The sequence below is a fragment of the Orycteropus afer genome, unplaced genomic scaffold (genome assembly GCF_000298275.1).
Source record: "Orycteropus afer afer isolate SDZICR_OR568_19922 unplaced genomic scaffold, OryAfe1.0 scaffold00169, whole genome shotgun sequence".
Classification (NCBI taxonomy): Eukaryota; Metazoa; Chordata; class Mammalia; order Tubulidentata; family Orycteropodidae; genus Orycteropus; species Orycteropus afer.
In genome coordinates this window covers 248,921-263,404 of record NW_006921756.1, presented here as the reverse complement: position 1 = coordinate 263,404, position 14,484 = coordinate 248,921, and the positions used below count along the sequence as shown (strand labels likewise).

The 14,484-nt window shown below is 44.6% G+C and overlaps 1 protein-coding gene across 1 annotated transcript in view; it reads left to right on the top strand.

Moving 5' to 3' along the window:
• The window catches only part of TESK2 (testis associated actin remodelling kinase 2), a 251,454-nt gene extending 237,918 nt beyond the window's left edge, over window positions 1–13,536 (top strand). The window contains exons 5-10 of the mRNA XM_007946667.2: window positions 10,684–10,766; window positions 10,998–11,082; window positions 11,297–11,380; window positions 11,607–11,693; window positions 12,406–12,523; window positions 12,830–13,536. Of these exons, the coding sequence (XP_007944858.1) occupies window positions 10,684–10,766; window positions 10,998–11,082; window positions 11,297–11,380; window positions 11,607–11,693; window positions 12,406–12,523; window positions 12,830–13,536 (1,164 nt within the window). The remainder of the gene's footprint in view (window positions 1–10,683; window positions 10,767–10,997; window positions 11,083–11,296; window positions 11,381–11,606; window positions 11,694–12,405; window positions 12,524–12,829) is intronic.
• The last annotated feature ends 948 nt before the right edge of the window (window positions 13,537–14,484 follow it).

The following is a 14,484-nucleotide window of genomic DNA, read 5'->3' as shown; positions in this document are numbered from 1 at the left end:
GATACAGTTCCTTCACAGTTGACCTTCCCAATGCTACACGTTGTCTAATGTCCTGACTGCTGCTTCCATTGGCATCGATTGTAGAACCAAGCAACATGAATTCCTTGACAACCTCAATCTTCTCTCCATCTCTTGAGTGGTGTATTTAATCCATTAACATTGTGTAATTCTTGACAAGTATGAATTGGTTCCTGTCATTTTGTTATGTGTTTTTTCATGGTGTCCCTGGTTTCTTTGTTCCATATTATTTTCTGTGATGAGCTCATTATGTTTATGAATCATGTTATCATTTCCTTTGTTGCTGGTTTTAGTATAAGCTGAATATTTGTGCTTGTCTTCTTTTTTCATTGTGATGTAAAGGTTTATCATTTTTCTTTGAGGTTACCCTGTGATTTATAATTTTCTCCCCAAGGGTAGAACAGTCCATTCTATCTTGCAATTCTCTTGACTTCCTCACCATGTAGAAGTTCTGTAACTGCACAATATTTTCCTTCTTTTTGGTTTGTAGTTGTTCTCACTTGCCAATTGATGTCTCTGGTTCCCTGTTTACAATCTTGTAAATTTTGGATATGTCCATAGCTGTGGTTTCTGGGTTATGTCATCTTGTGTATTAATGGGTCAGTTGTTATTTGCTATTTTTAGTTTTCTGTTCAAGGACTCCCTTTAGTATCTCTTGTAAGGTTGTTCTGGTTTTAACAAATTCCCTTAGTTTCTGCTTATCTGGAAATCTCCTAATTTCACCACCATATTTGAGGGACAGTTTTGCTGGTTATATAATTCTTGGTTGAAAATTTTTCTCTTTCAGCGTTTTATATGTACCATCCCATTGCCTTCTCACTTGCATGGTTTCTGCTGAGAAATCAGAACTTATTCTTACTGGTTGTCCTTTGTAATTAACTTTTTGTTTTTCCCGTGCTGCTTTCAGGATTCTTCTTTGTCTTTGGTTTTGATTAGTTTGATTATGATATGTCTTGGTGATTTTCTTTTGGGTTCTATCCTGTTTGGGGTTCTTTGGACTTTCTGAATGGATATATTCTCATCTTTCATCATATCAGGAAAGTTCTCCTCCAACAAATCTTGCACAATTTTCTCAGTGGTTTTATTTTTCTCTTTCTGTTCTGGAATTCCAGTGGCACTTGGGTTATTCCTTTTGATGGTATCCCACTTGAACCATAGGCTTTCTTCATTTTATTTTGACCTTTTTTTGATTGATCCCTTTCTGAGGAAGTATCAGGTATTTGTCTTCAATGTCATTAATTCTTTCTTCCGTTGCACCAGTTCTGCTTCTTTGTCCTTTCAATGTGTTATCTATTTCTGACAATTTAGTATTAATCTTCTGGATTTTTCTCTGTAGATATAGAATCATTTCTAATTTTTCATTTATTTTGTCATTTTGTTCTTGTATTTTCTTCCAAAATTCTTCTAGGGTGTTTTCTGTATTTTCTTTGGTCTGTCTCTCAATCCTTTGAAGATACCTAAAGATAATTCTTTTGACTTCCTTATCAGAGAGTTCCAATGCTGCTGCTTCCTCAGGGATGTGTTCTGGGTCTGTATCCTGCTCCCTTGTTTTTACCACTTTATCTTGCTTCTTTGTGTGGACTGAGATGGTCTGTTATCTCCAAGACATTGTGGTGTTGTTGTATTTAGATCTCTGTTAACTGTGAAGAACAGCCAAGGGTGAGTCAGGCTCTTCTTGGTGGTTGTTTATCATTGGCCCATTGGTGGAGAAGGAAGTGCTGGCTCTCTCTTAGTAAGTGAAGCTGCAGGAGGTGTGGGTGTAGTTGTGTCTTATGGGAACTGTTGCTGTCTTCCACTCAGTTAGACAAAAATTACAATTGAATAACCATAAAAAAATTAAAAGCACATCGACAAAAAATACAGTGTGATCACATAGGAATAGTAATCAAAAAAGAAAAGAGGGGGGAAAAACCCTGCAATATCTGAGGAGAGGGCAATAAGAGAAAAAAGGTAGAGAAGGAGATTAATGAAGAAAAATGGGAAAAACACAAAAAGAAAAACAAGGAATGGCGTTAACCATGAGAAACAACAACAACAAAAAATTACAACCAAGAACAGGGAACAGAAAAAAAGCTGAAAACTAGAACCTTGGAAGGGACGAATAAAGAATAATAGTAAAAAGGACAAGAGTAATAATAATAGTGGTTTTAATACAGACAAAAACAAACAAACTAGAAAACAAAACAAAACAAAGAATCTGGGCAGGACAGGGCTCCCAGGCTCTGTCTGAGCACACAGACTGGGATGGAACTCCTGCCGGCCAGAAAGTGGGTGGGAGTGAGGGATGGCCGCACCTCCGTTCACCAAGTGGGTGTGGGGTCTAAGAGTTACAAGGAGAATGTTGTACTTTTGCAGTTGTCCTGGTCTGGAATGTCCTTGTGGTCCCTGGCAAGTGGATCCTATTCTTAAGGCCCTGGAATCTGGGAGAATGCTGTCATTTTAAATATCCAAAATGTCAAGCCGCTTGGAAACATTTAAAATGGCTGCGCCCTCCAGACAGAGAAAAGTCCATAGCTCAGTCCACCTTCCTCTTTGCTGCTTTCATTTCCCAGCCAGCAGAGCAATCCTCTGTGCGGTTCCTCACTAGCAAGGCCAATTTTTAGGTTAATTCTTAGATCCTCCCGTCACTCTGCAGTGTCCAAGCTGTCTGTGCCGTAGGATCACTGCCAGACTGCAGCTCTGTATGTCTCCTTTTTTTGGTGTTTTCATGCAAATTCTTCTGCTAGTTGGAGTTTAGTCCATTCTATATCCTTTCCTTCAAGGCTCAGGGGTCCAGGATTATATTCTGTATCTGTGTTAATTTGTTCCCCTTTTCTTTGTTGAAGAGGGTCTGTGCAGTGCAGTCTTTCTGCCTATTCTGCCATCTTCCCAATATTCTTTTTTAACATTCAACTAAGTCAGAGAAACATTCAGTTCCATAGTACACTCCCAAACCAAAAATATTCACTGTTGTCGAGTGAGATCTGACTCATAGCGACCCCTCCTTGGATTTCCACGGTGGTATCTGTGCAGAAGTAGATTGTCCAATCTTCCTTTTGAGGAGTGGCTGGTGGGTCTGAATTGCCAGCCTTCTGGTTAGCAGTCAAATGTCTTAGGCACTACCCCACCAGAGCTCCTATGGTACATTCAGATAAATACATATCCCTTTTTAAAACATTCCAGTTTCAACATTGTGTTAGGCTGGGTTCTCTAGACAAGCAAAACTAGTAAAGCTTAGAGCGAGAGAGAGAGAAATTTATCTTAGGAAAATGGCTCACACACTTATAGAAGCTGGAAGGTCCCAAGTTCTTGGATCAAATGTCAAGCTGGAAGCTCTTCCTGACTCACGCAACTGCAGGGGCTGACAAGCTCAAGGTTGGCAGGCAGTATACCAGCTGTTGACTCCAATGAATGATGAATCCAAGATCTCCCGGCTGAATGGTGGGTTGTTCACTCATGGACAGTTGTAGGTAGCACAACAGGATCCTGATCCACAGAAGAGTGTCTCTTTTTCCCAGGATGTCCATATATTGGAAACAGGCCACACCCCTAGGGAAACTCCCTTTCCACAGATTGGCTGCTCAAACTGCTCAAAACATATACATCCAGTCTCATCATGGGAATAACCCACATCATAACTGCTTAAACCACTCAGAATTGTGGTGCAGCCTAGTTGACATACAACTCCAACTATCACAATGATCTTTTCTCTATACCTTGACTGTCTTCCCATTCTATGCCTAAGGCTTTGGGCCTCTGGCTAGGGGAGCCAATAACCCTGGCACATTATCAGTTATCTCCTTTAATCAGCCTGGCTATTGCCCCAGGCATTTCTCCCCTCAACTGCTGTATAATCTCTCTTACATTTCTTTCAGCCAGCCATTAAGGGTAACAGCCACCAAATTAACCATCTAAGAATCAAGTTTCACTTCCCAGGTACCTTCCTTCTTTTTCTTCCAAAGTCCCATGCTTCCATGAGTCTAGACCCATTGCAAAGAATCCCAGTTTTGACCCTAACTGCAAAAAGGGCACGGGGGCAGCATCCTCTGACTTCCTCTAACCTCACAAGGGGGAGAGAGAGAAGGATCAGCAGCAACAGCCCAAACTTACTCCCATAAGGCAGAAGTCAGACATGCTGGAGCCTCCAACCTCTTTTGCCACTTCTGATACCAGCTGTCCCTCCCACAGAACTCTCTATTTCTCTGCTCAAACCAAGAAACCAAACTCACTGCCGTTGACTCAGATCCAACTCATAGCGACCCCTCCTTAGGTTCCCGAGGCAGTATCACTACAGAAGTAGATTGCCCAACCTTCCTTCTGAGGAGTGGCTGGTGGGTTTGAACTGCCAGCCTTCTGATTAGCAGTCAAATGCCTTAGGCACTATGCCACCAGAGCTCCACTGAGTTTGATAATTCGTTGCAGTGGCCACACAGAACTCAGAGAGTACTCATGATTATGGGGTTTATTAGGAAAGTAACAGAGCTCTGATGGTGTGGTGGTTAGGGCATTTTGCTTAATTGGTTCTAAAGGTCGGTGGTTCAAAGCCACCAACCCCTCAGAGTTAGAAAGGTGAGGTAGTCTGTTTATGGGAGTCACTATGAGTCAGAATACACTTGATGGCAGTGAGTGAGAGAGAAGTAACAGACATGCCCAAAGGCACATTTTGGCCCTTGGCCTCTCATGCTGGCCTCTTGGTTCTGCTGCCACCATCTCCCGGCTTCCCTATCACCTTTTTTCTGCAAAGGATTTCCAGAGCAAGGATCTCAGGTGTAAGTACAGGCTTCACTCCTTGCTGCTCTTTCTTGCTGGCAGTGAGAGTCCCTGCCCCCCTCCCCCGCCTCTGGGAGGGCTCCTTTTAAGCCTAGCAGAATGGCAAAACTAACCAATCCCTATGTTAGAGTTCCATACACCTTATTACCATGGTCCTACCCCTACAAACGTGCCACATACCTTACTTATATTACTAATGACCTATCCAGTCCCCTTGGTGGATCACAAGCTACCTTGTATTTTCACAGTTCCACTAATCATGTGGGTGGGAGTCATAAAGACCATGGCTAGACACCATCATACTAAATAATTCACTGCACTGCACTTGAGCATTGTGCTCTTTTAAGATATATCTGTGTGGAATCAGATTGACAATAACTCCAAAGATTAGATAGGAAATTTAGGGGGCAGTGAATTTATGTTAATGAGGGAAGAACAATATGGAAAAGGAGGGTGAGAATGGTTGCACAATTTGAAGAATGTAATCATTGTCACTGAATTGTACATGTAGAAACTGTTGAGGTGGTGTATGTTCTGCTATGTATATTCTCAACAACAACAAAAATAAAATAAATTATTAACAAACAAAGAAAACAACCACACAGCTAGAGTTGTAGGTTTTGTTGGGGAAAGATGAGTTCAGGTTTGTATGTATGGAGTTCAATGTGAGTAATTTATTTCTGATGTCCAGAAATCTACTGGTTATACAAATCTGCGCTTTGAGGTAAAAGATCAGGGCTAAGGATATATTTGGGGTCATTAGCACAGAGGTGATAATAAGAAATGTGGAAAAGCTTCCAAAATACAGTACAAGAATAGTTCTAGGCCCAAAATACAATCTATTTTGGGGTCTATCCTGTTGGGGTTTGTTAGACGTCCTGAATGGATATATTCTCATCTTTCATCATATCAGGGAAGTTCTCCTCCAGCAAATCTTGGACAGTTTTCTCAGTGGTTTTGTTTTTCTCTTCCTGTTCTGGAATTCCAGTGACACGTGTTATTCCTTTTAATGGTATCCCACATGAGCCTTAGGCTTTCTTCGTTTTGATTTTTTTCTGATTGATCCCTTTCCAAAGAAGTATTCAGGTATTTGTCTTCAATGTCATTAATTCTTTCTTCCATTGCATCAATTCTACCCCTTTGCCCTTCCAATGTGTTATCTATTTCTGACAATTTAGTATTAATCTCCTGGATTTCTGTCTGTAGATTTAGAATCATTGCTAATTTTTCATTTATTTTGTCATTTTGTTCTTGTATTTTCTTCCAAAATTCTTCTAGGGTTTTTTTCTGTTTTCTTTGGTCTGTCTCTCAGTCCTTTGAAGATACCTAAATATAATTCTTTTGAATTCCTTATCAGAGAGTTCCAATGCTGCTTCTCCCTCAGGGATGTGTTCTGGGTCTGTATACTGCTCCTTTGTTTCTACCACTTTATCTTGCTTCTTTGTGTGGACTGTGATGGTCTGTTGTCTCCACAGCATCGTGGCGTTGTTGTATTTAGATCTCTGTTAACTGTTTGTGAAGAGCAGCCCAGGGTGATTCAGACTCTTCTTGGTGGTTTTTTATCGTTGGCCCATTGGTGGAGAAGGAGGTAGTGGCTCACTCAGTAAGTGAAGTTGCAGGAGGTGTGGGTGTAGTTGTGTCTTATGGGGACTGTTGTTGTCTCCCACTCAGTTAGACACAAATTACAATTGAATAACCATCAAAAAACTAAAAGCACATGGACAAAAAACACACCATGTAATCACACAGGAACAGTAACCAAAAAGAGAAAAAAGGGAAAAAGAAGAAAAAACAAGAAAACCTGCAATATCTGGGGATAGGGTACTAAGAGGAAAAAAGTAGAGAAGGAGAATAATGCAGGAAAAAGGGAAAAATGCAAAAAGAAAAACAAGGAATGGGGTTAACCACGAGAAAAAAGGGGAAAAACAAAACAAATGAAAAAAAAAAAAAACTTTAAATTAAAACAAAAATTTTCAGCCAGGAACAGGGAAAAGAAAAAATGCTGAAAATTAGGACCTGGGAGGGGAAGATTAAGAATAATAGTAAAAAGGACAGAAGTATTAATAATAATAGTTGTTTTAAAACAGACAAATACAAGCAAACTAATCACCAGAAAAAAGCAAGCAAAAAAGAAAAAAATAAAAGAGAAAAAAAATATCGGTGGAAGACAGGGCAGGGCACCCAGGCTCCGTCTGAATACACAGACTGTGATGGAGTTCCTATGGGCCCAGAAGGTAGGTGGGAGTGGAGGATGGCTGCACCTCCGTTCACCAAGTGGATGTGGGGTATAAAAGTAATAAGAGGAATGTGGTACCTTTTCAGTCTTGCAGGTCCAGAGTGACCTTGGGGTTGCTGGAAAGCAGAACGTGTTCTTAAGCCCCAGGAATCTGTGAGTGCACTGTCTCTTTAAATATCCAAAATAGTCAAGCCGTTTTTAAACCTTCAAAATGGCAGTGCCCTCCGGACGGCAGAAGTCCACAACTCAGCCCACCTTTCTCTTCACCTTCTCCATTTATTCTCCAGCCACCAGAGCAGTCCTCTGTGCAGTCCCTGGCTAGCAGGGCTGATTTTTAGGTTAATTCTTAGGTCCTACCTGGTAGCATAGTGGCTAAGACACTTGCCTGCTAACCAGAAGGCTGGCGGTTCAAACCCACCTGCCACTCCTCGGAAGGAAGGTTGGGCAATCCTACTTCTGTAGTGATACTGCCTCGGAAACCCAAGGAGGGGTCGCTATGAGTCGGGTTTGACTCGACGGCACATAACAACAACAACAACAACCAGCACTTGGGAGGCACTCTGATAGAGTAGTGTCTAAGGCACTTAACTGCTAACTAGAAGGCTGGCGGTTCAAACCTACTGGCCACTCCTCAGAAGGAAGATGAGGCAATCTACTTCCACAGTGATACTGCCTCGGAAACCCAAGAGGGGTCGCTATGAGTCGGGTCTGACTCAACAGCACATAACAACAACAAACCACCACTCGGGAATCTCCAAGCTGTCTGTGCCGTCAGGATCGCTCAGGATCGCTGCCAGACCGCAGCTCCATATGTGTCCTTTTTTGGTATTTTCACGCAAATTCTTCTGCTAGGTGGGGTTTAGTCCACTTCTATATCCTTCCTTTCAAGGCTCAGGGGTCCAAGATTATCTTCTGTGTCTGTGTTAATTGGTTTCCCTTTTCTTTGTTGAAGAGGGTCTGTGCAGTCTTTCTGCCTAGTCTGCCATCTTGCCGGAACCACCTCTAGTAGCAAGACTCTTGCCCATAGGCACTCAGCTTTCTGGCTCTCTGGGCCAGGAAGCCAACCGCACAGTTTCCTGGTTCTGCTGCCTCTCCTGCTATCATTTCTTGCCATCACTGGTATTACAGCTTTCTGTCTCCTAGATCTAACAGGTTCCCAGCACAGGGACCCTGGGTCCAAAGGATGCATTGCACTGCTGTCTCTTCTTCTTGATGCTAACCAGATCCATGCTGTCCACTTCAGGGAAGTCTCCTTTTAAGCCTAGTGGGATGGCAAAACTGGCCAATCCCCATGTTAGGGTTCCTTATACCTTATTTGTATGGTCCCACTCCCACAGAGTACCATGCCCCTTTATTTATATTAAAAGCAAGCTATCCAATCCCGTTGGCAGGCCACAAGCACCTCTCCTTTGCATAGTCCTACCCAGTCCTTTGGTGAGGATTATAAAGACTATGGTTAGAAGGGCCACATTAAGTAATTTACTACACTGTAAGTTTTCCTCATCACCTCAGATGGAGATTCCTTAAGTTTCCCTTTTTTAGTGAGAGAAATATTTCTGGAAACGCTGAGAGGGCAGTGGACTCACTCCATCCCAGAGGCAGACTGAGCTAGGCAGCTTTGCCCCATCTGAGGCCCTGGTCATCCCTGCCTTAGCTGCTCATAGAGAAATCACATTCTCCTGGATGGGTGGTTTGCAGTGAGTGAAGAGTAGGCCTCCATGAATGTGAAGATGGGGTAGAACTGAACAGCTTTAACAAGGGCAGTGCAGTATGGCTATGTCCTGCTTCCTACCTGCTGCTTCCAAGCTGACTTTAACAAGATGTTTCTGAGGGCTCGAAACCGAAAGAAAAAAAAAAACAAAAAAAACTCACTGTCGTGTTGAATCCAACTCATCGCGACCCCTCCCTGGGTTTCTGAGATGGTATCACTACGGAAGTATATTGCCCAGTTTTCCTTCTAAGGAGTGGCTGGTGGGTTTGAACTACCAACCTTCTGGTTAACAGTCAAATGCCTTAGGCACTATGCCATCAGAGCTCCCAAAGGCTATAAAGCAAATAGTAAATAGGACTTTAGATCAAGCCTTGGAGACAGAAGCCTTGGAGATAGGAGTTGTTGGTGAAAGAGGAGGGAGGGGGAGGAGAGTGAAATAGGTGACATATTTGAGCTGACACTGCCTCACAGGCCGGTGCCCTATAGTTTAGGCTTTAGCTGTCTAGTAGGAAGGTTGGCTTAGGACCCTTGTTTTCATAGGCAGTCAAAGTCAGGGAGCCAGGGGTGCTGAGCCAGGACTGATGGGAGGGCCAGATCTAGGACAAACAGAAGGACTGACAGCATGTGTCTTCCTGGAATCCAGAATATGAGAGGATGTGATAAACCCACAAGCTCCTTCCAGCATGGAGGAGGAGGAACAGAGACAATAGTGTGATCAAATAAAGGCCAGAGTAACGCACTGGTTTGTACCTGATGTGGAGTAAGCAGGAGGTAACTTGGCAGTGGCTTAGCAATTAGATGCTAAGGCTGATGAGGAGTGGGGAGGGCTGGTTTAAGTCAGATAGGGCCTTGCTGGCTCTAGAAATGTTCCTGTGAGCCAAGGATGCTTGCTTTCTGCTGCCTTTGGAAAAAAGGGGGTGGGGTGTAGTGCCTCCTGAGCCAGAACTGTGTAGGGCTATTTTGAATGCAGCTATTTGGGGAGAACTGGTTACTGCTTTGTGTTTATTTATAGGTCATTTGGGTTCATCCTTTCTCTGGAGGCCTCAGCATTTGTTCAGTGAGCATGTCCTGAGCCCCTCCCATGAACTGAGTACTGTGAAGAAGGCCCAAACTAGAACCTGCTCCTGAGGAGCTCATAGCTTCTCTGCTAGACTTTAAGAGTAGGTGACACAGAGCAGGAGCTAAAGGGGTTGAGACGATAGAGAGAAATGAGTGTTAAGAGCTGGAGAAATCACCTTGGAAAGGTAGCTTTCCTTAAAAGACAAAATTTTCTTAGGTGAAAAGAATTACCAGAATATTCCAAATGGAAGGGCACAGAATAGTAAAGGCAAAGGTTTGAAGGTCTTGTTCATGCTTGTCAAATCAAGCTTGTCTGTGAAAGTCTGGATGTAGATGTGTGCATGAGAGTTCCAGGGGGGCGAGAAAGCCAACTACATAAAGCTAGACCATAGAGGTTGGTTGTAATCCTATGGGCAGTGAAAGTGTAGGCTTGGACACATGTCCTTTTCTTACATTACCTGGCAAGGTCAGGCCTGGGCTTTGGATCTCTGTACTCTGAGGAAAGGAGAAAGGCAGGCCAGAGGACTGAAAGTCTGTCTTCACTAGACTATAAGCTCCATGAGGACAAGGGTTTCTCTTTTGTTCACTGAGGTATCACTGGCACTTAAAACCATCCCTAACACATAGAAAGCATAAATGATTAGTGTTTGAAGCATGAAGTGAATCCTAGGGCAGTCATACAAGTACCAGGATTAACTCATGTCACATGTCTATCTCAGGGTCCCCAGGTCTGATCACTTAGACAATCTAAGAATGTGATTCACCAAAGAGCAGAAGACAGTGTCCTATGTACAGACTCAGGGAATAAGTGAGGAGTGAGTAAGGACAGAGGGGAGGGTGGTGATAACTCTATAGCTGTATGGTTCCCACTTCTGAGCCACATTGTCCTCTTCTTCTTTGGAAACCTTAGAATTGCCTGATAAAGAGGGATGAGAATGGTTACTCTGCAGTGGTGGCCGACTTTGGCCTGGCTGAGAAGATCCCTGATATCAGGTGGGTAATCCTGATAGGTGCTGGGGTCACAGAGGGGAGGGAGGCTGAGCCTAAGGGAAAACTTCAGCTTCATCTCTAGAAGCCAGGATTTGGTCACAGCTCAACTTCAGCTCCCTATATTTGGTCACTCATAGTCTGTGCCCCACCCTTGGGGGAGGAATTCCCAAAGGTCAGAGGTCCCATTGTACCTGTCAGTAGCAAGCTGATTTTCCACATAATCTCACCCCACAGCACGGGGAGTGAGAAGCTAGCCGTGGTGGGCTCACCCTTCTGGATGGCACCTGAGGTTCTTCGAGATGATCCCTACAATGAGAAGGTGAGTCTTGTTCACCTTGGAATCACTTTAGGAGAAAATATCCAGGATCACCTTTATATTCAGAGTGAGAATCCACATCTTTCCTGCCAAGAGCAGAGAATTAATTGAATGGAATATGGCCAGTAGGGCCCAGGCCTGGGCTGGTAGATATGGGAGGCAGATACCCCACTCTCACCCTATTGAAAGAGAAACCCAAAGTCTGACTATCCACCAGGCGGACGTGTTTTCTTATGGCATCATCCTCTGTGAAATCATTGCCCGCATCCAGGCTGATCCGGACTATCTTCCTCGCACAGAGGTGAGCTGCAGGGATGGGGAGCCACTGGAATAGGACTGGTTTTGAGGCTATGGAACTGTTTTTTTTTCCCCCTTGGGATAGAGTTGCTGGACTGTGGCTTCTTCTTAGGAGCAGTTCCCAGCTTCTCCCTGAGCCGACCAGGATGGGTGGGGGAATAGTGACCTATGCCCACTTATACCCTCATATCCCCTTCATGCCCCAATGTCCCCCCAACACCCATTCACAGAACTTTGGGCTGGACTATGACGCTTTCCAGCACATGGTGGGAGACTGTCCCCCGGATTTCCTGCAGCTCACCTTCAACTGCTGTAATGTGAGTGTCTTCCTCCCTCAGGGGCTGGCTGAATCCTTTTCACTTGGTTGGGACTACAGGGAGAAGCTGCTAATTAATTAGCCTCATGTGGGACCTATCTCATTAGATGAGTGCCTAATAGCATTCTTCCTCTGTGGCAGTACCCACCTCTCTCCTCTAGGCCTGGACAAGGAGCCCTGGACCAAGGAAAGTAATAACTATTATCCAGACCCCCAGACCTCAGCCTGCAGGGTAAACTCACCACTTTGGGTGTTGATGGAGCTCTGGTCAGATTTTATTGTCTGACTGTGGTTCCAGTTGGTTCTGAGGCTCCATGGGAAAGGCTCTTGCAGCCTTCGTATACAATTCTGGGGCTGGACCTACTTTTTTTGACCAAGGGATAGGTAGGCTTTGATCAGGTAGCTCCCAGAGACACAGTCAGTGTAATTCAACAAAGGATATTGTAAGCCAATGTGAACATATACTTTTGAAGGATGCTGTGCCAAATGAGGAGATAAGGCACACAGAAAGGGGGATGAAATAAAGGAAGGATAATAGACACTAGCATCTTCCCTGACCTCAGCTCTTCATATTACCCCCATGTCCTGGGGCCTTCAGAAATGATCTCGTTGCTGCACATCTGAATCTTTTAAAATGCCAGAAACAGACTCAAATGCCATCCTTGGGGTGGAGGCTGGAGGACAGGGCTAATGGCTGGTGTGGATGCCCACAGATGGACCCCAAACTGCGTCCATCCTTTGTGGAAATTGGGAGGACCCTGGAGGAAATTCTGAGCCGCCTACAGGAGGAGGAGCTGGAGCAGGACAGGAAGGTGCAGCCCACAGCCAAGGGTAAGAGAGAGAGGAACCAGAGAGCCCAACCTGATCCTAAGGAAAGAAACTAGGATGTGGTACCCTCCCCTCTAGGGTTGTGATTGCAGGATCCCAAGTCCAGAAGCAAAGGGGAAGGGCTGGGGGTGATGGAAAAAAAAATATTGAACTCTCTAATAAGAGTTGTGACTTGGCACCTTCACTGGTGAAATGGAAACCAAAGAATCTACTTTGCTTTCATAGGTGTAAACAGTTTGTTAAACAAAGTACTGCCTCTACATATTATAACTGGTGAGAGAAACCCTAACTTGTCTCACTGTTCTTCAGGTCTCGTGGAGAAAGGACCTGAGGTAAAGCAACTGAGCTTAATGGATGACAAGATCTCCAAGTCTCCACGCCCAAGACGAACTATCTTGTTGTCTCGAAGCCAGTCAGACATCTTTTCCCGTAAGCCTCCACGTACAGTGAGCGTCTTGGACCCCTACTATCAGCCACAACGAGGTGCTGCTGTCCGTACCCCCAAGGTCAACCCTTTCAGTGCTCGCCAGGACCTCAAAGGTGGCAAGATCAAGTTCTTTGACCTGCCTAGCAAGTCTGTCATCTCCCTCGTATTTGACTTAGATGCACCAGGGCCTGGAACTGTGCCCTTGGCTGACTGGCAGGAACCTCTGGCTCCACCTGCTCGTCGGTGGCGTTCTTTGCCTGGTTCACCTGAGTTCTTGCATCAAGAGGCCTGTCCATTCCTGGGCCGAGAGGAGTCTCTATCTGATGGGCCCCCACCACGACTCAGTAGTCTCAAGTACAGAGTAAGAGAGATCCCACCATTCCGGGCATCTGCCCTACCAGCTGCTCCAGCACATGAGGCCATGGACTGCTCCGGTTCGCAAGAAGAGAACGGTTTTGGGCCAAGGACCCTAGTGGCCAATCCAAGCCCTGAGAAGATGGAAGTTGAAGAAAGGCCAAGAGGCTTGGCCCCAGTTCCCTTCTCCACCTCAGATACAGGCCAGCAAACCCATGGAGAGCAGGATGGGTGAGGGGGTAAGTCCCCTGCTCACCTTGGGGATGGACCTTTATCTAAAGCCATAGGCCCCTTTGGTGCACAGCCTTGATTTTTCCCTGGAGCCCATAGAGCAAACAGGCTAGGCCAGGCCAAGCCCAACTATAGGGCCCTCAATGCCTAATGGCTGTATATGAGAGGAGCAGTAGCAGTGAGAGGCCTTGCTAGTTACGGCCAACAGCTGATACCAAGCTTCTGAAATCCAGCAAGGAGCTCTAGCTTCCACATGATCCCCCAACGCATTTCCCCAGACAGCACCAGAGGATTCCTTCTTGTTCTAGGTTAAGTGGCAGGCAGTTATTACCCCCAGGTTCCTCTTCCTGCCCAGGTCTGTTTCTTGTCCTTTCCTGGGGCATATAAGCTAGTAGATAGAACCTGGAACTGACCAGGAGGCCATAAAGAGCATGGCTGTTTCTCAGAGCTGAAGACTGGGGTGCTTCTTGCCAGTATGTCTAAGACACTTGAATAATTGCTGTTTGCACTTACTGCACAGTCAGACCACATCACTACATTTCTATGCAGGGGGAAGGCAAGGCAATGTGTAGTGGTCATGGCTCTTAGCTAACCTATTCAAAGACCTTTTCCAATTGATTAATCTATTTTCCTATTTATGAAGGAGTCTTAATGTTCTGCCCTTAGGACTTTCAACCTTATGGTTGGGAGTGGGCTAGTTTTGTAGGCCTTAGGGCCTGCTTTGTGCATTTGTCAACATGTGATACACTGACTGTTTAAGTGGTTTATACATGGACTGATTTTTCTTCCCTTCCTGCTAAGGCTGGAGGTATGGAAATAGTCTGTCCTTACAGAGCCGCAATAAGAAATAACCAAAGATGAAGCTGGTCAGATATTTTCATAACTTGTTTCTGTTTTTTTTTTTTTAAAACTTTCCCAAGACACTTTCAGATTTAAAAATAAAGATGGTGTT